General features: G+C 33.9%; 1 protein-coding gene across 1 annotated transcript in view; it reads right to left on the minus strand.

The window, feature by feature from the left end:
* Smp_161680 (putative phosphorylase B kinase beta, kpbb) overlaps positions 1–23,335 on the minus strand; it is a gene marked incomplete at its 5' end in the record, with an annotated part of 45,230 nt that extends 21,895 nt beyond the window's left edge. Inside the window, 14 exons of the mRNA XM_018793785.1 lie at positions 288–370; positions 1,438–1,534; positions 5,095–5,213; positions 6,572–6,691; positions 7,966–8,069; positions 12,382–12,537; positions 14,473–14,556; positions 16,245–16,302; positions 17,637–17,828; positions 18,678–18,837; positions 20,235–20,371; positions 21,497–21,661; positions 22,374–22,473; positions 23,247–23,335. Coding sequence (XP_018648263.1) covers positions 288–370; positions 1,438–1,534; positions 5,095–5,213; positions 6,572–6,691; positions 7,966–8,069; positions 12,382–12,537; positions 14,473–14,556; positions 16,245–16,302; positions 17,637–17,828; positions 18,678–18,837; positions 20,235–20,371; positions 21,497–21,661; positions 22,374–22,473; positions 23,247–23,335 — 1,664 coding nt within the window. The remainder of the gene's footprint in view (positions 1–287; positions 371–1,437; positions 1,535–5,094; positions 5,214–6,571; positions 6,692–7,965; positions 8,070–12,381; positions 12,538–14,472; positions 14,557–16,244; positions 16,303–17,636; positions 17,829–18,677; positions 18,838–20,234; positions 20,372–21,496; positions 21,662–22,373; positions 22,474–23,246) is intronic.
* Positions 23,336–24,276: the final 941 nt, after the last annotated feature.

Below are 24,276 nucleotides of genomic sequence, written 5' to 3' on the forward strand. Positions count from 1 at the left end.
GAATTAGAATTACCGACTCGACTAACTAATCTATCTGCTTTATAAAAATGGTCTGTATGTCACATTAGAATTGTTTTTGCTGTGATATTGATATTACACTTATTTATAAGTGATGCTCTAGAAAATAGAAATGTACCTAGTTGAATATTTACGTTTTTTGTGTTGATACAAAACTTGCGGAATATTACCCACTAATATTAGGTTACAAAAAAAGATAAATGAAATTAAAATTAATGACAATGTTATGTAATCATAAATACCGAATAGAATTTTAAAAAATAACTTACTTTACCATATCTTCACGCATCAGAAAACAAAATGTGGGACGTCCACGCAATCTCCACCAATTAGACAAAAATAGAAAATCTGTCTGTAATGAAGAAATAAAAGAGGTCGATAAAAATAGATGATTGTACAACCAAACATATAAACGATCAATTATTGAAAAAACGATTCTACAAGAGAGAAAAAGAGCTGTTATTGTTTAAGTGCTGGGCACAAAAAGAATAGCGAAAAAGAATGTTCCCTGATTGTTATTATCTTCATTACTAATACTACAACTCTTATTCTACCATACATTTTTTTAATTTTCTACGAGCTGTGTATTACTGGCTCACATATTTTCCTGATCGGTTCAGTCCTATTTTTCCCACACATACATACCAATATAATTGTATATTAGATTAAATATTGATGAAAATATAATGGGAAACAATGTTGTTCACGTATATGTCTTGTTTTAAACTACCTAACAGTTGATCAATGAAATAATGACAAAAACATACGATAAAAATAGACATAATTGTTGAAACGCTTTAAATTTCATAGCTATCCCTACTTACTACCTACAAATGCGTTCATTAAAGTAACAAAAGCACAATTTAGATACTTTAAATGGCTGAACATAAAGCAAAATAGATTATACAGTGTTATATGGATTACTGAATTATTTCTACCCATTCACAAATTCTAGTCATAATTAAAAGCCAGTATTGACGTTAACTGATCTTCACAGAAATCAAAAGATATTTTTATCTTTTGATATTTCCTACATTTCACTGAGATTTACCAGTGGGAGAATAATTGTACTGGAATTCCTTGAAAAAGCTTGGACCAGATTGCCAGGCAAAACGTTGGATTTACTTCAAATTCATTCGCTGAGATTTTACAAATATATTATTCCTATTTAATGTCTTACACCAACTCGGAGCTCAAATACTGTGAAACTATTCGCCCTAATTTAGACGAAAGTTCTTATAAATTGTGTTTGTAGTTTATTAGTTTAATTAAGTATCATTCTAGTTAGTTCTTTTCAAGCAAATTCACATGATCTAATCATGTTAGGATACTAAATATTACTTCCTACTTCATCCTTGTGTTTCATATTAATCATAATAATAAGAAAAGAATAACCTGGCCAATAATTATTTCACTTACCTTAGCTTCATCAATAACCACTTGCATATCATGAAGTAGATAAAACTCTTGAGATTCAAATAATATTGGATAACAAAGAACAGTTAAACCGGATATTCTAAGATAAGTAATGAGTGTTTAGAAAAAAAAATACGATAAAGTGTAAAATCGAAAGATCATGTATATTGTATTCATGAAAAAGTAACAGGATAACATAATTTACTTGGTAAATATTCGGATTTAAACCTGAAGATGTTTTTTGGTGACATCGACAGCGAAAGTATGAATGAAAGGAACCGCGATGTTCTCTATTAAATGGTCAAATTGATAGACAGGACATTATACATGCATTAGCTACTAATTTCTATCGATCAGATTCAAGTGACCTAAAATGCTATACAGCTATTTCTCTTGTATTCAGATGAAAATTCAATATGATTAGATATGACTATAATACATCCATTAATAGATTTACATGGTTAGTTTCTACTGTTAATGGATAATCCAATTTAATTGACATGAGTTGTAGACATTAATTATGTACATTATTTACCTAATCTAACATTCTAGTCATGTTTAATAAAACAATTTTTAATTTGAAAACAATCAAAATAGCCATATAGTGTATTGGATTAATTAAATATACTTGGTGAAAACTAGTAGTGAATGTATATATGTGCGTTTTACTCTTCATCTACATCACTTGATAGCTAATCAATAATAAAGACCAATCAATGGCTTAGTGATTAAAAGATTCGACTTTTAATCAGTAATGTGTAAGGTCAAACCTTACTCTATTCAATGCGGTCCGCACAACCAGATAGTATCGCTAACCTTCGTATAAACAGCATAGTTCAAAACTGCATACATTAACTTGTAGTTAATGTGAATGAGTTACAATAATTGACAATTTATATTTTATTCATTTAAGAGATGTTTATATCACAGAGACACTGACCTGTGATAAACAGTTGGTAATTATTAGCATAACTCCGCCTGGAGCCCCTCACAAGCTCGGATAAAGGAGGAGGGTTGGGCATAGGGTTAGCGACCCCATCCCGTAGAAAACTAACTCGCTAAAAAAAACGCTAACCAAGAAAAATAATTCAAACCATTTGAACTCTGCCTTGGGAGTTAGGAGGTCTTCATTTATTTTAAACCAGAACGACCAGTGAAAAACAGGAGAGGCAAAGTAATCACCAACATTGAAGAACGAAACAGGTGGGTGGAGCACTTTAAGGAACTCTTGAATCGACCAGCCCCATTGAACCCAGACAACATCAAGTCAGCACCCACGGACCTCCCAATCAATGCTGGCCCGCCAACGGTTGAAGAGATCAGCATGACAATCAGACAAATCAAGAGCGACAAAGCAGCGGGACCAGAAAACATCCCGGCAGAGGCACTGAAAGCAGATGTAGCAACAACTGCAAAGATGCTCTACATTATCTTCAGCAAGATTTGGGATGAAGAACAAGTACCAACAGATTGGAAAGAAGGACTTCTGATAAAAATACCAAAGAAAGGCGATCTCAGCAAGTGTGATAACAACAGAGGCATCACGGTGTTGGTAAACAGAATGAGGGACTCCAAAGAAGTCCAACTTCGACATCATCAGGCTGGATTGCGTAAGGATCGATTATATACTGACCAAATCGCAACACTACGGATCATTGTGGAACAATCAATTGAATGGAATTCATCATCCTATATCAACTTCATTGACTACGAGAAAGCATTTGATAGTCAGGTAAGGTTGCTTACTCTCACCCTTTCTCTTTCTTCTGGTGATTGACTGGATCATGAAGACGTCAACATCTGGAGGGAAGCACGGGATACAATGGACAGGTAGGATGCAGCTGGACGATTTAGACTTCACAGATGATCTGGCTCTTCTATCACACACGCAACAACAAATGCAGAAGAAGACGACCAGTGTAACAGTAGCCTCAGTAGCAGTAGGTCTCAATATAAACAAAGGGAAAAGCAAGACTCTCAGATACAATACGGCATGCACCAATCGAATTACACTTGACGGAGAAGCTTTGGAGGATGTGAAAACCTTTACACATCTGGGCAGCATCATCGATGTACACAGTGGATCTGATTCAGATGTGAAGGCATGGATTGGCAAAACAAGAGCAGAATATCTACAAGTGAAGAACATCTGGAACTTAAAACAACTGTCAAACAACACCGAAGTCACAATTTTCAATACAAATGTCAAGACAGTTCTACTGTATGGGGTGGAAACCTGGAGAACTATGAAAGTCACCATCCAGAAGATACAAGTGTTTATTAACAGTTGTCTACGCAAAACACTTCGGATCGGTTGGCCAGACACTATCAGCAACAACCTACTGTCGGGGAGAACAAACCAGATTCCAGCGGAGTAAGAAATCAGGAAGAAGCTCTGGAAGTGGATAGGATACATATTGAAAAAAGCACCCAACTGTGTCACAAGGCAAGCCTCACTCGCAGTCGTAAAGGCCAAAGGAGAAGAGGAAGACCAAAGAACACATTACGCCGAGAAATGGAAACACATATGAGAAGAATGAACAGCAACTGGATAGAAATAGAAAAGAAGACCCAGGACAGAGTATGTTGGGGAATGCTGGTCGGTGGCTTATGCTCCATTGAGGGTAACAGGCTAAAGTAAGTAAGTAAAAGTAAATTATTAGCATAACTTACCACCTACAGACTCGTACACTTGGGTTCAAGTTACATTCTAAGTCTAAGGATTAATGATACAGCTTGGTTACTTAAACCGAAGCACGTGGAGCGGGATTCAAACCTATGACTTGACGATTTGAAGTCAAGAGCCTTAATCATTGACACAATGCTTCAACATACATTTTAGTGGCAGTACAGTTTTGTTTGTAGATGAGAAAATGATATTTCTACTCAGCGATTTTCTGAACTAATAAAAAGGCACAATTATTCAATTACTCCTCCTTTCTTAAGAATATGAGTATTATGAGTCCTGTTTTATTATTATTTATTTTATTCATGTTAAATGTTTTAGTCAACTTATTTTGATAAATTAAATGGCAGTTTGTATATGATTTCTAGTTCTTCTTTAGTGATCTTTCAGTTAAGTTTAACCATGCCGCAGATCTTCAACGACTTCTGGAGTGATGAACAATTTTTCTTTGTTTTTAACCAATCACAATAAAGATTATATGAAAGAAGAATTTATAATCGGAAAAAAAAGTTACGAAAGTATTCACTATTTTTACATGATTAGCGAACATTTTCACATTGTTGATTCTTCTTTCATAATGAAATCAGTCCATACGACTCCAAAGTATTATACTTAGGAAACCTTTAGAAAACTAAGTAAGACTGTTAAGACACAAACGGATGACAATATTTTATTTAATTAAAAAGTAACTTGAAAAAAACTTTACCAAGGATTACTCACAACACATGGCTTTATTTAGCTAGATAGTAAATACTAGAGGACAAAACTTCACCGAAACTATCTACCTGAGCCACGAATCTTCACAAGCTTATGCTAAGATCACAAAGAACTACAAATTTATGTTTCCATGGGGAGTATGGACTACTAACCAGTATCATCACGTTAAGTTGTAATAATCAAGACATTTGGATCCTCACTTAATGATAATTACAATCATTTACAAAACATGGATCTTGGACAAAACGATAACTTGCCTATAAAATTTACTGGTACCTAATTGTCCATAAGGTCGAGGAGGACGACCAGATAGACCTAGACGTTCACTGCAACCCATAAATTTGCCAACACGAACAAGCTGATCTGGAGACCAAATCTATAAATCGAGAGACAGAGAGAGTATGGGTCCATATGGAATCCAAAGCAGAAACTACAATAGATGAATAATCATAAAATGAAATCAACCATTTGATTGTATTCCAAAGTTACTTCCAACAAGACAAGATTCCTTTTTCCTTATACACTTTCGCATAGATTATAATATACACATTGTATCACCAAGCATTAATAAAATTATAAAATATTCTAAGGCTAAATCGGAACATCTTATGAAATGAGTGTCAATTTTGAAATAATTAAGTAGAATTAAGAAATGAATAAATTGGGAAAAATGTTATTTTTTGTATCAAAAGCCAATAACTTTAACTATATTGTCAATGAAAATCTACTTTAAAAATCAAAAGATCCCAATAGAATATTCACGACGTGACTAAAATTATAATTCCACAAATACTATGTTAGTGACCACAATGACGCATATCATAATATATGGATTAGACATTGTTACATTGTTACAGCTTAAATAAATTGGAAGTGAGTAATTCGAAAATTTGAAGGAAGTAGAAAGAAGTATAAAAATCGCCTGTATGAGGTAGGGTTATAATCAAGCTAATAAAATAAATCATGTGGAAAAATAGATAACAGAAAAAAACGAGTTGTGTTAATTAAGATAATAATAATAATAATAATAATAATAATAATAATAATAATAAGAAGAAGAAGAAGAAGAAGAAGAAAGTCATGTGAATATGATGTTTAAAAGGAGAAATATTGTCTGATTGATCTACTTTCATGATGGACAGAACAACAACTTCTATCCTTCTGACTAAATAAAACAAACCATACCAATACATTAGTGCCACTGACCTGTGATTAAGGATTGACTGAGTTTGTTTATTTAATCCTGAAAAGTATTTCATGAAATTAGTGAAAATTTATAGAAAAGAAAGTAGTACTCAGGCTGATTAAAAAAACTGAATAAACCTAATTTCAAACAAAATCTAGGCGAGTTTATAATTTATGGACGAATCAGTCAGATTCGAAATAGCAGGTCTTGGATTCTGGTGCGAAATTCATTCATCCATATGACTAAATACCATTTTGGCATTATAGCTTATGTTAGTTCGTGATGAAAAGCCTAACCCTAACTTTCAACTGTAAATCTTAACCCTGATTCCTCACGTGAATTTAGAACCCTCATTTCACCCTGGTAAGTAGGTGGATATTCTCAAGATCACTTAAGCATTGCTCAAAGTGTCGTCCATAAATCATAGTCTCACCAAAATCTTTAGTGATTTGAACCAAAAATAAGGAGTGATTGGTAAGACAGAAATTAATTCGTAAAGGTAAATAATCAACAACACCAAGAATAAAATAAAAATTTAATCAACTCACTTGAATAGGTTCAACTTGTACAGGTGTTTGAGTGATAATGCCATAAGTTGCTAAAACTTGTTGTAAACGCACAGATTCAGAGATAAGAACTACTTGAATTGTCACATTCATCGATTTTCCCTGAGATACAAATAATTTTTTAGAAGGAATGAAAACCTTAATAGTAAAAGTAATTTATCCCACTGTTCATTAACATATTTCCTTAGTATTTAGTTTGCGACGTTCACTTATCACCATCTGGTCTTATGATGTTTACTTACATCATGCATTGTAAAAAGAAACGCAAGATTTAAGTCAGTGATATACAAATATTTTCCAAAAAGATTCAGAAAAACAAATTCAAAGGATAAATCTACTTAAAAAGTTTGTTTTATTAAATGATTAAAATACTTCTCAGCTTTTCACTAATTTAAACATAGGTATTAAGTCAGATATGCAGAAAAATACTACAAGTTTGATGTGTGTGTGTGTGTATGCTAAGAATGCGATCAGTGCTCGTGAACCGACATTTCCTGTCATATAAGCAATATATTGATCTGTCAACTTGACATTGATGCGTTTTTATATTAATGTGATATGATTTCAAAAACATATTCAATGTAGTTGAAGATGTGTCGAGACTAAAATTCATCGAAATTCAAAAACATCTATCAAAGCATTGATAGTATAGGTAAGATCAGCCTGGATAAGCTTCTAATCAAAAACAGTCTTTATTCGCTAAGACTACCAATTTACATTCACGATAGTTACTCTAGTCTTTAACTTCAAGCGATAATATTAGTTAGGAAGATAGTTTGTTAATAAGATATTAATTACACGTTATTAGAAATTATGAAAAATCCCTACTTGATTTAACCAGCCTAAATTAATTAGTGAATTCTGTATCAACATAACACATTTACCAGGTACAGGATTTATGTACACTGATTGTATGAAAGCTGTTAGGGACATTACCTAAGTGCCACAACTGAGGTAAATAAAATGCGATTGGACCCTTCGACGAATTCCATTGAAAGTCGAATGCTTTAATCGTAAAGGCATTTTTCCAACACCCATCCTAGTTAAATTTTACTTGACTTTTACCCTTACTTCGTCTGGAAAAACATTAGTAATTTGTAACAGAGTACATGCTTAGCTGAATAACCAGCTAGTAATTTAACATGGACCTTTGAAAAATTAATTTTGATTTATACCAAATTTTGAAGAAAAAAACACGATCATTTGGGGTAGATTCAATTAATCTTGAAGCGCAAACGGCAAAACAAGAAACTATAACTATTTCTCAACTTTACAATTATGAAATCTATTTATAAGTACTGCAGCCTACAAACTGAATAAATACATTGCGCATAGGAAAATAAAAAGATTTTGAACGAAATGGATCAAAAACTTACAGAAAATAAAAGTTCGTTACCTAAAGTAGATGACATTCCAGAGAAACGATGTGATGGTCTTCGACCGATTGGATCCAAATCACTTGGTAGAAGACATCCAGAAACTATGAATAAAAGAGACGGATTTATTAGGAACATCTTGTAACTTGCTTCGTAATAAAATAAGAAAATGGAGAAACAAAATAACAACTTACGATTCCCAATTTGTTCCTAATACATTGTCAATTTAAAAAAAGAACACAATGCAATTATGTAATTAATGGCGATAAGACTTTTGTAATATCTGACCTTTCGTAACGTAGAGAAGCATTAGTGATATAAGTGTCTTCATTAAGTTGTATAACAAACTCTGAGATTGTGTCGTTTTTACTTGGACATAAGAATCCCCAATACCACTTTCCGTTGAACATATTCACCCTCATATTTCCTCATTTAAAATAAGATTTAGGACAAAAACTTGGGAACGAATGCTTCCGTATTACTTGTAAACAAACTAATCAAACCAATCACTTCATTCATTAAGTACATCTGTTACCCCTCGTGGAGAAGCAAAGGCCGCCCACCGGCATTCAGTCAGTCAGCTACAACGTAGGACCAGGCACACATATGCATCGGTCCAAGTTGCCATATCTCGTGACCACAACAAGATGAACACCGGATTCATAGAAATAGTTCATTTAGTGGTGGTAGTATATAAAAGATAGGTTGTACATAAGGATATAGTATAGGAAGGAAGAACGTTATGGAGCAATTTTAATCTCAAGGTTTAAGGGAAGATAAAGAGCGCATACACCTACGCCATTGTGATCGATTCTCAGCCATGTCACCTAGAGTCTCCAACCATTGGTTACGATAGTCACGCGGACCCCAACCAGGTAGTCTGCATCTGCCAACATGGCTCAGACTAGAAGTTAGTGACTTCAAGCACTGATGCCCGTTCTTGGTTTGGCCGCACCTAACTCTTTTCCAACCATCCCGTACACTAGTCAGCATAGCGCGTCGTGGTAATCGGTGTTCAGACATACGTAACACGTGGCCCAACCATCTCAGTCGATGAAGATTCATCACCTCATCAACTGATTTACCATCATTTCCTAATAGCCTGCGTCGAACCTCACTATCACTTACCCAGTGATCCCAGAAGATGCGAGCAATATTTCTAAGGCATCTGTGGTCAAATACTAGTAACCTACGAGTATCTTCCACTCTTAATGGCCATGTTTCGCAGCCGTAAAGTAGAACAGAACGAACTGCTGCACAGTATACTCATCCCTTAATTGATAGACGGATATCTCGTCTTCGCCATAGGTCACGTAAGTTGGCAAAAGCCAAACGAGCCTTTTGAATCCGTGCTGAGATTTCGTCAGACACCAACCCATTAGGGCTGATCAGACTTCCAAAATAAGTGAAGTTGTCAACGCGTTCGACTACTTCACTCCCTATCCTTAGTTCAGGTGTTGACGCAGGCCAGTCCTGGAGTAACAAACATCCTGGCATTATTACTCAGTTCTAACAGAAGACTCTGCATTTTGTCAGCGTCTTCACCAAACAGGACTATGTCATCTGCGTATTCTAAGTCGATAAGTGGACCTCCCGGTAGATCAATTCCTGAAAATTCAGTCGACGAGAGTGTTATTTCCGTCAGTAGGTCTATGGTGAAGTTGAACGGAAATGGGGATAGTGAACAGCCTTGTCGGACACCACTTGAGGTTGTAAAATCAGATGACAGTTCGCCATAAGCTCTCACTCTACTGGTAGTGTTCGAGTAAAGAGCCTTCACTGGCATTATCCATACACATCAGTACTGCGCTCTCCTCTCCAGTTATTTCCAGTTCCTATTTACCCTATTCATATCCGCCTCCAATCCCTGATGTAGTGTGTTCTTTGGCTTTCCTCTTTTCCATCTCCCTTCAGGATTGCAGATAAGCGCTTGTCTCGTGATGCAAAGTGGTGATTTCCTAAATGTATCCCCTATCCACCTCCATCGTATTTTCCTAATTTCCTCCTCAGCTCTAACCTGGTTTGTTCTATCACAAAGTAGGCTGTTGATGATAGTTTCAGTATCTTATGTAGACAATTTTCTATAAATACTTGTACCTCAGTGTTGTATTTGAGGATCTTGCTTTTTCCTTTGTTATGTTGAGGCATACTGATGCAGAGGCTTCTGCCACACTAGTTGACTTGATCTGCATTTGTTGATATGTATGGAATAGAAGGTTTAGGTCATCTGCGAAGTCCAAATCGTCTAGTTGCATCCAAACTGTCCATTGTATCCCGTGCTTTTCCTGAGATGTTGAAGTCTTTATAATCCAGTCAACCACCAGAAGAAAGAAAAAGAAGGAGAGTATACAACCTTGTCTGACCCCGGTCTTTACTTGGAATGCATCTGTCACCTGTCTTCCATGCACGACTTTGCAGTGAAGTCTATCGTGTGAAGTCCGTGTGATCTTGACGACCTTCTCAGGTACACCATAGTATCGAATAAGGTTCCATAAGATTTCCCTACCCACAATGTCAAATGCATTATCATGGTCAACGAATTTTATATGTAATATCGAATTCCGTCCAACTGATAGTTCAACAATGATCCGTAGTGTTGTGATTCAGTCCTTGCACGACCGATCCTTACGGAATCCAGATTATTGATCTCGACGTTGAAGGTTTACTTAATCTTTCATCCGGTTCAGCGACATCTGTTGAAAAAGTTTCCTGATACTGATAGTAGTGTGATGCCTTTAGTTCTCACATTTGCTCAGATCTCCTTTATTTGGTATCTTGATGAACTATTCTTCTTTCCAGTCTGTCGTCACTTGTTCATCCTCCCAAGTCTTCCTGAATCGAAATTGAGACATGTTTTTAGTTGCTTCGACGCCTGACTTCAGTACTTCAGCTGGTATATTGTCACGTCTTGTTGCTTCTCACTCTTAGTTTATCTGATGGACATCCTGATTTTTCTGATTGTTGGTGGAGTGACATCAATAGGAAGGTCTGTAGATGTTGCTTCGATTTCCGGTGCGTTCAGTAGAGCTGACCTATTCAAGAGTTGCTCAACGTGTTCTACCCACCTGTTCCTCTGTTCTTGAATCTCAGTGATTGGCTTGCCTTCTTTACCCTTGATCGGTCTCTCTGGTTTACTATATTTCTCTTCCAGTTTCTTGGTAGTGTCATAAAGTTGTTTCATATTTCCTTCTCTTGAAGTCTTTTTCGCTGTCCTTTCCTGAGCACTTCTCTATGATTAATTGCAGCCTCTCGTGAAACTGGTATTTATCGTCATCATTGCTATCATTTGTGAATGCGTAACAATGGATAGCATTTACTGTGATCACTTACTTCTTTCTTTTGAAGGATGCTTCTATGATTCTTGATCCATGAGGTTCCCATCCTATAAGTGTTTTACGTGCCTCTTTGGACAACATCAGAAGAATTCCCTGAGTGTGTAGAGCATTTTCCTCTTCGTGGCCAGAGTACAACAGCATCTTTCCCGAATCTATCCATTTTCTGATCAGCTTAGGTCCAATGAGTTTTTCTGAGTCCGAGCACCACAAAGTTGTATTTCCCCATTTTCGCAACTATTTTATTAGTCCTCCTGGTCTCTCACATTGTCCAGACATTCTATGTACTTATATTAATTGTTGCTCTGGTTGTTAGAAAAGATATCGGTTTTGTGGCTCCAAACAATCTCAGCGTTCAGTTTCATAATTCTTCTGAATGAAGATCTTTCGACTTCCAGTAGAGAGTTCAAATGGTTTAACCTGTTTATTCTGGTTAGCGTTGTTTTAGCAAGGTTGTTTCCCCGCGGGATGGGGTTGCTAACCCCATGCCCAACCCTTCTTTACCCGGGCTTGGGACTGGCAGTAGCCCTAGAAGAGCCACAGGCGGAGTTAATCAAGCTGATATTTAACCGAATTCTGAGAGAGTAAAACAGCAATTGTGCAAGCTTTGATACTAAGACCATAAATTAAAACCAAAAAATGTTACGTTCACTTCTTATCTATAATAAATCACTAAATTTATGTATTACTCAAGTGTTACGGTGAATACAAAGTCATCAATTGTTTTTTTAATTTTCATCTTCAGTTTTAGCTATTTACTTGTTACCACCGGATAAATAAATAAACGATATTTTATTTGAGGAAATAAAAAACTCAAAATTTCATAATATACATTCAGATATACTTAATTAGTTGCTCAGTACAGTTGTGTCTTCTATCATCCACCCAACCGAGATTGAAAGATCAGTTTCGTGAGAAAAATTACCAGTTCCCCTATCTTCACCTATTCAAGTAATTTTCTGCCCATTTCAAGCAGTCATAACATTAGGGATTATTTAGCATCTAAAATAGAACAATTAAACTGTACATCACAATTCTTGTTGCAATCTGCAAATTATTCACAAAGAAGGAAAATTCAACTTACTAAGTAACTGAGATATAATATAGACTGATTGTCCCCAAAGAAAACGAGATTCACCGACTAAACGGAAACTGCTTTTACGAATTGCTGAGCCACGGCAACGACGTTCCTTTTCCAATTCTTCAGTGGGAACAAAATAAAATTTTGGGAGCCAATGATCTGTCAGGAAAAACAGAGTTCTTAAAATATACATGTATATTAAGTTATTCGAAGAATTATTAAAGATTACTTGAGTGAATAACTGTTTTTACTTTCAAGCGAAATATTCGTAAATTCATGATGATTTTACTAATATCAGTGTTATTATATCAACAACAGTGGATTTCATGTAGATTATTACCTTAATACTTATGAAACGTGCCACTGATAAAATTGAAAGGCCATATTAAGAGCCAAGAAAAAAAGACAATTGTGTACAATGTCTTTGACATTTTAAGCGGAAGAAAACTCTTCTAATCACTGTAAGGTGGTAGACCTTAATTAATATGGTGAAATTATATGACTATAATACACAATAAGGAAAATATGGAGGTAGTTTTTATTTATGTAATAACAAAATATTGTTAATTAAGAAAAAGGAATAACCAAAAAAATGTTTCGTAAGGGGGCAAGAGGTTAAGATTTCCAATATGTGGTTTAGGAATGACGTGACCCTATTGAAGTCGAATGTCTTTGAAATACGTATGTTTGGTGCCATCCAATTGAACTTGAAGACTTTAGTTGTGAAGAAAAAGTGTAAGCTTGCTCCTTTTAGTAGATTATTCAACACGATACAAATTTAAAACAAATTGTGTATCTTGATACAGTGTTTACAAATTATCAGGTGAGTAAGCATGTCACTTAATAGACTTGGTTAACAAGAGCGTAAGGATAAAGTCTCTTGATTACAGACCTTGTAACTAGCTAAACAGTAGTTATATTGATATACACAAATTGGAAAGCACATTGTGGGTAACCTATCCTGAACTTGTAGTTTCTGGATAGTACCGCTTATTCAGCTTGAATTCAAAAATATACAACAGTCAAGCTACATCAAAACAAATTTCTACTGATTAATCTTGTAAATCATTTCTGTAAAACGAGGGACATCAAAACACTATAGGAAATGTCCCTTTAAATTGCATAGATTTATGAGAATATAAAACTGACAAATTCTACCAGTCATCTATGACTAACTGAATAAAAATAACTTAATGATGTATTAGTACCGTTAACGTCTGTAGAGCAGGCTCAGTCAGGATCAACAATAAAGATACACACAAAATCGGAGATATGTGTGCCTAATGTATTGAGTTAGCACTAACGCGATTACCGGACAAACAGGTTCCACATAAAATATCCTCACAAAGACTATGGATCTGCGTCATTATTTAGCATCCATTGCTTCATAAAACAGATTTGAATAATAGTTTTGTACAAAGATATGAAAGACAGAAAGTAATATATTCTTACACACAATGTACAATAATATATGTAGTCTTTTCGTGAAAGTATCAATTACACTCCTGAAAGAGAGTAATTTCGGAATTTCGAATAAACATTTCTTAAACTTAGTGAATAAGTTGCGAATTTAATGCTCATTCATTACTTGAGTATAAGATGCTCGAAGTAACGGAAATGTAATTCATGCAAATCGAACACATATACGTTTACACTGAAATCTAACTAAAGCTACTTTTGATGCAGTGTTCAATAGTTAAAACATTTTGCTACATATTTTCGTGAATAATTACCTGTTAGTTTATAACTTTCATTGCTATCATTGACTATTCATTTATTAACTGATCCCTTATAAATCATACTATTTGTATTTCATATTTTGTAAATGATTGTAAACTTCAGTTTGTTAACATTACATTCATATACTTTGTCAGATGTCCCACGGTTCTAACTCCTCATACAAAAGCTTGAGTTGAACGTTAAAGATCGACGCCATTAGTTATATCAGTAATACTGAATATTTTATCAAATTTATTGAGAAATTACAACACACAATTTATTTTCACTAGTTCAGATCTTCATTAATGTCATAATTCCAGAAGTTAATTTTTAACATTTTAACATTTACATTCATCGAACTAACTAACTACTTACATGATTCCGATATAGGATGAACAAGAAGTGGTTGCATTAATTGATCATATTCTAATGCTTTCTCTCGATCACCATTTAAACAATCTAGTCAGAATTAGAAAAGTATATGAATGAAAACCAATAATGTTTGGTGAAAATGGAAATGAAAAAAATGTTGACAGTAGTTATCAATATAACTAGAAACTATTGAAAATGTAAGTATTTACGCAAATCATTACTGATGATTTTATAGTGGTAAGTGGATGTGTAGTTTTTCATAACGTTTATGTATGCATTGACGAAATACAATGTAGTATAAAACTGATTCCCAACTATTAACTATTCTTTAATACTTAAAATGTAATAAAATATGATTTAGATACAATGAAACTGGAAGAGTAACTGTGATGCTGTTAATGTTTGATAGGCAATGTCCGAGATCTGATATTGATACATAATATGCTATGCGCTAAACCAACGACCACCACCGAACTGACTACTTGAGGAAGAAGACAAGGGTGGGAAAGAAAGCCCATTGGGTTACCAAATAATATGCACAAATACTCATTAAAACAGATACACTTCTACCCCTTGGAAAAGGAATCCATTTCTCGTCAGCGATACCCATTTGTCCTTTAGGTCATTTTTGACGATGTTCGAGTGACCTTCACGTTAGGTCACTTCTGATTGGCTCACTATACCAGTTAACATAATCATTTTTTGACTAGAACGTTCAAAGCGGTGAATTTTAACATTTGCAATTAAACCATTAAGAAAAAAATTATCCAAATCTATACGAGTGTACTAATATAAGATAGACTATTTAAAAAATTATAATAGCTGAATTGAGAGCGTTAGAATAGAGTCTATCAAGATTAAAAAACTATAGCCTCTCATCCATATGCTTGACATTGCATAGATGATCGCCAAGGTGGACTGGAATTTGAAACAAACAAACAACAAAATTATCAATCATTTAAATATTCCGATGTCGAAACGTATTCAAATAATTGAATGATTAATATGATAATCAAATCATCACGTATATAATTATATGAGTTTTAAAGTCTTATTAATAAAGGATAATATTAAATAGGTCGCGCAATATCGTGGGATGGTTAAAGTTAGACATTAACACCGTTGAATGCCGGATCAGTGGTCTAAAGGTTAAGCGTTCGCGCGCAAGACCGACGGTCTTGGGTTCGACTCCAGTGCACGGGATCGTGGGTGTAAACTGCCAAGGAATCCCATATTAGGTCGTCCAGTGAGTCTAGGATTTCAATGATGTTCTAAAGTTGATCGGTTCATGATTTTAATGAAAATAATATAAGGTAGCTGGTTGACTTTTTAATGTTCTGATAGCTTTAGGAATGAATGAGAAAGTTTTATACGGTTCCGACCATTAATTTATATAGTCTGCATACTGCGTTAAAAGATTCACAATCAGTGAATATAGAAGAATATTCATAAAATTACTTTCATATGTATCCAGAATGTGGAGCTGTAGATTAAGAGTTAAAAAGCACTAAACATTCAGCCACCAGGCCACAATCTCCATCCATATCAATTTGGACAGTAGAGTAGTATTACTAACCTTTACACACAAAAGTATGACTCAAAACTGAATATGCAAATGTGTACTTTAGCTATTAAGTTACAGTTGATAAAAAAATTGAAGACAGTAAACAGTCAATAGATATGAAAGGATAAGTCTCAAGATTACTCTACGCTTTATCTGAATCACAAATACAATTTTATGTAGTTGAAAGTAAAGTGGCTGACATTGAACTTACTTTCGATAATCATGTACGCGAAAAACATTGGCCATTCACTCTCGATTCCAACAAATTTCTACAGACGGATAACAAAAACAATTAAGCTATTTAAAATGATGAAAAAAATATCATTTATTCACATAAACTTAAGTAATTATTAAACTTTAATAATCAGCCAGAACATTCCTCAAGAACAATGTACATCAATGAATCTAAACCATTTCAAACTAATTTGATATAAGCAATCAGATACCCACGAGGCAAACGCTAACTTGGAATCCTGAAGAGGAAGGCCGAAGAACACACTACATCGAAAATGGGAAGCAGATATGATAAGGATGAATAGCAACTGGAAAGAACCGGGAGGGATTGCCCAGGACAGGGTTGGATGTAGAGTGCTGGTTGGCAGCCTATGCTCCACGAGGAGTAACAAGTGTAAGTAAGTAAGTAGGTATTCAAATACTAGTTCTCCGTTTTCGAACACAATTGCAATTAAGACTGACAACTAGAATAAGTAAGATCTATAAGTGAGTCTTCAGTCTCATTAACTAACTTTTTATTAATAACCCAAGATTAACAAAAATGAGAATAGACAAGTTATGAACAACTGTATTTTACATTTTATTACATATTCTCACTGTATATTTTACACGAGTTTATAGATTTTAATAAATTACCGAAAATAAAAAGATAAAACACTTGCCCTGCTGACGAGTGCCAATAAGCACGAAACCCAGGACAAGAATTTCCTGTTAACTACTTCCACTCACCCACAAACCAAAACATAGCACTATTGAAAACATAAAAGCACTAGAAGAAAATGTTTCGTTCTAATCTGGACCTCTTTAGCCAAGCCTACCAACGACCTCAAAAGAAGTTGAAACCAAAATCTCGGGACTAGGGTGAAGAAGATAGAATTGTACCAGCGAGTCTAAATCGATTGCTCTGTATACAAAACTTCAGTCGACTACATAAAAAGTCCTAAACTAGCACGTTTATTGGACGAAAACAAACAAAACATTTATAATTCACTGATTACCAGAGAACAAATGTGTTATAACGGTCAGTTTACTTTTTACACGTATGTGGGACGGTAATTTACCTTAGACGAATATCTACACTAGATTCCCTCCCAGTGTCTATTCTACAGGACTTCAACACAACTCAGATCAAGAACACGTGATTAGCCTGACTAGAATGTAAATACATTTTCCACACCCAAATCCGGCACAATCCAACAATAAAGAATAATTAATCAATAATAATAATAATAAGCAATAAGGATAGAGGAATATACAACACATCTAACACCTGTCACACTATCTACATGTCTGACTAAGCAAAACAACCAATCATTATCATTCTCGCCCACACATCAAAATGACCAAGATATAACTAACTACAGCATACCATCAATTCTCCCGGTTGATATTCGCTATCTGTATCTAAAACAGTAGCATAACCATCTCGAGTAAACCGTTTGAAGCCGTAAACACCTTTTAGACGTTCTACACAGCGTTCCAGAGCTGGCAATCGTGTACTAGTTGAACATGTACCATAAGCTGGCCAACATAGTGCAGGAATAAGTGAAGCATCAGTACCCTAAAGCATGAAACAACAGTTACAAAAAGAATAACAACGAACTGGCATGAGGTATAAAATTAAAGTGTAACCGCTTCTTTCGTGATCATTATTTTCATTATTGGTTAATTATTTATCTGATCAACAGCTTATTCAAAACATGTTAGCTTTATATTTGGCAAATAAATGTCCGTTTTATTTCGCTAATATTTAATCAACCAGCGAACCAGTGGTTTCCTTCTCTCCTGATGTGTAGGAAAAGGCCAAATAGGTAGCTTATTATTTTGACCATCTCAATCATTCTAGTATTTCGTCAGCCAATCGAACCATCATAATACATATGTATGAAGCAGTGTATGCCCTTATTTTAGTTTGATACAGTCTGTTTTATTTCCCTTTAGGGATGTTAGTTAAAGTGCTGATTAGCTTTAGATTATGGAACATAACACTCATGGCTAATTTTTATAGCCATCAGTACTCATCAGATAGATGTCCCTGAAATTTCAAAGAAATTCAAGTTCCTTTTTCCTTCTACCTGAAATTTAGGTATTCTTCGTTCAGTATTGTACGGCCTGAGAAGTGATAGGTTCCGATCTTCAATTAGTGTTCAACAATAAATACGCCAAACTAAGATCTATGTCATTTTCCTTAATGGTTATATTACACGATATGGTTCACAGATTCCAAATGAAACTGAAAATTTGAAAATCCCAGACCATCAAGAAGAGACATTTAAGATCCTATGTAGTTGATAAGAACCAATTAAAGGAAGTGACATTATTCCTAACTCGAAATATTTTAATTCGACTCCCTTTTCATAACTTATGATATTGAGTATGAAATCACACTAGCAAAAGGAACATAATTTACCTTTGATGCAGATTCTCTAGGTAACAAATTTGTCATAATTATTCTATTACGACTGTGGGCATCAGCATCCATAAAAAGGATAGAAGAATGTCCGCCTTCATAACCATAAATATTGAATCCAGCAACCGATTCCAATGCAGCTTTCGCCATACAAATAGAGCTAATTAGAAAATAATATTATAACAATTTCAAAATCAAAAATATTACATAGTTCATCCACAATTTATTACATAATAAATAAAGCATAATCCAGATGAAACACAATTTTATACAGATGAAAAAACAAGAATATTATCAACAATTTACAAAATAGCCATTGCATCATAATGCGTCCCATAAGTAACATAAAACATAATTAGGTATACTATATTTCACTTCAAATTGTTTGTTAACCATAGTCTGCCAATCATTAACACTCGACAATATATTCTATGAAAATATTAACAAAGTGATCGTTTGAAAAAGCCAATAAAAAAATCAGATTTACTATATGAACTTTCAGTTAGAAAACGATTATTTAAGACCAAGCTATGTTCATTTACATAGGACTTTTATTTACTCTAGCAGGGTAAAAATGATGAAAACTCTATTAGCATCTGCTATCATGTGATTTAAAGTGTCTGGGTAATATACTAGAGTTGAATCTAGTTTTTAGAATGTATAAATGTTCATTTGATCTCGTCGCAAATTTGGATCGACTGAAATGAATGAAGTAAATGCAACACTTGTTCAACTATTCTCCAAGTCAGAGTGCACTTCTGATTGGAAGAAGAAAAATGTATCAGGATGATCAGACCAACATATTATTTTAACTTTATACAACACTATTATATCCGAACGAAAACTAAAGGAATGGTAACTTCCAGAAATAATTTATGGACTCATATATATATATATATATATATATATATATATTATAGGATCATAAGATTTTGTTTAACCCACTAACTACTGTTGTATGATTTACTATTTTCAATCTGTTGCCAATTTTATCATTAACAGTCTCCTCTACTCATAGCCACTTTTTGAACTGATGATGCATAATTGTTATTTTTCACATTATGGTGTGGTGTGATCTGGTCTTATATGTATATAAATGAACGTCCGGAAAATAATAACGATCTTGGACTCATGATCATTGTTTCTGTGTTCTTCCTCTTCGTTCAGGGCTAGTTATTATTGGGCTAACCGTCAACTATAGATTATTATTCTTCTCCTTATCGCATATTGGTTGCTTAAGGTCGTCTATACGTATTGGTCGATGTTAAGATATAACAAACACAAATTGCTATTTTGACATGTGTGGAATAATATGAACTTTCTGATTAAAATACTGGGGACAAGAGCTATAAGTCATCATACTGAATTACTTCACTACCAAGGATGTTTTTGCTGGAATGGACAAATTATTGATGAGAGACAAAATACTCTGTAAAACAAGCCACCAGTTTAGGTCGCCATATAAGTCAACTAATGCAATATTCTCTCATTATTTTTAAAAATACATAAATAATTCACTTTAAAAATATATATATATATATATATATAAACACTTACCTAGCATGTAATTCAGTCATATTACGATTTTGCTTTGTTCCACGTTCCCACATCCCATAATCTGGGATACGGTAGGCTCTTTCCAAATAGAACACAAGATTTTGAACAAATGCTACTTCGTCTTTCGTGTAAACAATCTGAAAGGAACATTTAAAGTGAATAAATTGAACATGATGTCATACACTCGTATGGCCATCTAAGTTTCAATTTTCGTGGATAAAGGTACAGACAACAGTCAATGAAGCTGCAGTAAAGATAATGTTAAGACTAGGATTAGGAACTCTGCTCATGAAAATCTTGACTCAGAGAAAGTAGAAGTTATAAACTAACTATGAAAATTTAGTATGAGGAACTTCTTGAATGAAATGAATTCAGATCCCGTGATCATATTTGCCAGACAGTGGATAAACGACCTATTCTTCGACTACGATCTTGTTTATGTTTATGGTTAGCAAAAATCTTAAATGTAATTATTAATGTGAACTATGCAGTATCACAGGAACATAAAACGTAGAGAATGTTATTAGAGGAAATCTAAGTAAAATATGGTGTGAAGTCGGTTACTTGAATTCCCGTCCACTCTAAGCATCTACAACTGACAATGTATAAAAAGATGTAAGCGTCCTTTAGGAACCTCTATAAGATATCAACATGCTGAATTTTCCAAAACCTTTGACACATGGGCAATTTTACATTTCCATCTGTCATGGCTAACAGGAACAGGATTTAGGTTGAGTATGTTGCAATGAATATACATGTTTACAATCAGTGTTCATTGATATCTGTTGAAAAATCTGACAAGTTGTTCACTATACAAACATTACTTTGTGTACGGACAAAATTAGGGTATCCTCCAAGGTCAGCACTAACGTAGCCCATGTTTTGGAAATTCAAGTTTACATTTTTTGAGAAGAAATTTCTCAATAACCATCAGTTGGTTAATTCAGGGTATCCAAACAATACAGCCTCATCGAATAAAAATACTGAAAAAACCTGCAAGTTTTCCAGATTAAAACATGTTTATTTAGTGGAGAAAGTCAGTGACGTGTCAGAAAAATGTTAGTTATCGCATAAATTTATTCACTCCTTATTTATGTAGTTAGTTGGTTGGTGGTTAATAATTATTATTTTACCTCCTGTGATGAATAGAATTTAGGGTATAATGAATGACACCACACCTTCACGAGGTCATCATTTGACTGAATCAGCCTACATAATAATTCGACCGTAAAGACCATATTTTCTTATCAAAATCAACAAACCTGAAGTCCAGAATGAATCATTTGAACCAGCTGAATTACATACAGACCAATACAGTCCATTTGTAAGTTCTTATAATGATCATCATAAATAGGTTCACCAGTTTCATAATCAAGACGTGAGTGCAGACAAGTATCCAAGTTTTGAACTCTTTTAAAGTATTCCAACTGCAAATAACAAATTGAATGAGATCATATTTCAGATTCATTATATTTTGAATTTTAAAGTAGGGATTACGGAGAAAATCAAGAAGGTAATATATTCAAATGACTTTGTTAAGTTTAAACTACTTGAGAACCTTATTTAAAAATTCCACATAAAAAAAATCCATTTTTCCTTACGATTAATCGAAAAGTGATTTAACGAAACTCTAAGAATATCTATCTTTTAATCAAAACAGTTTGTGCTAATTGGAGACGCTGAGTGACATGGGTCAGAATCGGTCACAATAGTGCAGATGTATTCACCACTATATCTTCAATATCTAGTCATTTTCATTACAATTTCCACGACATTATTTCAAACCATTTGCCATTCATTACGTCGATTTCATCTCGTGTTAGTATGATAAGATAATTTGGGCTAACACATACTAGTAGCAGGTTTTACATTGATTATCACTGACTGACTATTTTGCGTTCTCTCTTGAAAAATTAATTAGTGATATTAGCTAATTACTAATTTTATTGTTTCTAGAAGTTATTATAAGGAAACTCCATAAAACAATTGAATCATCTTCCTCACATTAACACAGCATACTATCACTTTCTTTTAAATAAATCACATTAGAACAAAAAACATTTAAAAACGAAAACTTGAACATTAAAAATCAAATAAATCGTAATCAATAATGATAATAGTGATGATAATGATACATACCCGCGCAGATTGTTGCATCCAACCCATTAAAATGCTACGCATACACTTGACAGCACTTTGACCAAGTTCATAATGACGTCCTTCATCATCATTGATTCGTCTATGATAAAATAGATTATCATTATTACAGTATATTGGAAAATTATCAGTAATCTATTAAAGTAGACATCAAAAAAACGAAGCTTAACAGGTCTATTTCTTAAATATTCATTTAATCTGGAAATTATTGAAGAGATTATGAAAAAACAACTAATGTCTTACCAAATCTTAGTAGTTTTAAGAACAGTTAAAACTTGTAAAAAATACCTTTCAAAATGGATGGAAGTTATGACCATTTAATACGTTTATCATTTGAATCGACTCGAAGAGAAAAGAATTTGCGAAGTGGAAGATTCATGTTGATAAAACAGACTTTTTAAAGTAGGGTGACTGTAGGTTTGAAAATAAATGATAATAACTTCACTAACTAGACTACCCTACGCTATTCATCCTATCTAAACCACTTTCTGAATTTCGACCTTTCTACATACAATAATGATGTTTTTTACACGTAACAAGTGAAGCAACTTAATTGAATCTAACTAAATTTGGCATGATAGGTAAAATCCGAAAGCAGGTAATGCTAATGGTCAAACATTAATGTAGTTTTCCGTAGTATTGCTAAATTCTCAATATATTATACATCAAATGTAAAACGCTGAAAGTAAATCTGACTGTATTGTTTTAAATAAACACGACAAATATCTAAATTCCAGGAGACTTATATAAAAATAATTAAGTATTTCAAAGTATTTTGATCAAATGTTTTACTTGAAAATTAAGTATTTTATTATAAAATGTTTCCAAAGTAGATTTTGTTAAAACTTCACTCACGCAAAACACTGGTGCAGAGCCCATACAACTGTGGCACAGTACACAGAATCTCGTACATGACTATATCTACATTTAGTGTTCATAGGCATAAGAGGAATAATCCACTGATAGGATGTTGAAAGCGGAGGATTTGATTTTTTACTACCAACAGAAGAAGGAATGAGAAAATATTCAATAAATTTGTGGCTAAAATAAGCCTCGAATATTATATAAAATAACTTTTAAACTACCATGGGATTACAACACCCTAGAGTCAACATTTGAAAACTTTAGCAGTAAGAGATAATAAACGAAATTCTGTTTGAGATGTGTAATTAATAAAGAAAATTAGAAGTGGATGAAAATAAATGAACACCTCTTTGAAAGTTATGGGAGAATCTCCTAATAAATGCTGCGACAAACAGAAAATAGTTGAATTTCTGAGGCACTCAAAACAACTACTTTTGTTTAAAATATGGAAAATTCGACTGGTTTCCGCCGACTCCTGTCACTTGCACCGTACACGATATGTCCGCTACGTAGTGGTTTATTCTGTTTTACTGTATGACTGTGGAACGCGTTCTTTAGAAGTACATGACGTTTATAGGTTATTATTATTATTTGGTCATAAGTGTCTTCAAAACATTGATCAGGTATGTTGGAACCACTAAATAAATAATTTTGAGGTTAAGTCTAAGGTAGTAAGCAAAGATACTGAATCGATTTATAAGATTGCGAAGCTTCAACTGAGGTAGCTGAGATATTTATTACAAATGTCCAACCGCCCTGTATTTCGACGAGCAATGTTGGTTGGTGTAGGAAGAAGATCATAAGCAGACAAACTAAAACTAGTTATCAGTCCGCAAAATCATTGACTGACATATTGAGTCAAGATGGTGGGTCCATAATACTTGGTTGAGGTTTGCTCGATTATTGCGAATAATTTTTAAAAGGCATGGAGTAATATGGCTTAAAATCAATTTTAATTGTGTGGATTCATTTACTCTGCTTTCCATTACATTCTAAGTTTTACTATCACTTCACATCTTGT

This window comes from Schistosoma mansoni, chromosome 1, assembly GCF_000237925.1.
Source record: "Schistosoma mansoni strain Puerto Rico chromosome 1, complete genome".
In the NCBI taxonomy this organism is placed as follows: Eukaryota; Metazoa; Platyhelminthes; class Trematoda; order Strigeidida; family Schistosomatidae; genus Schistosoma; species Schistosoma mansoni.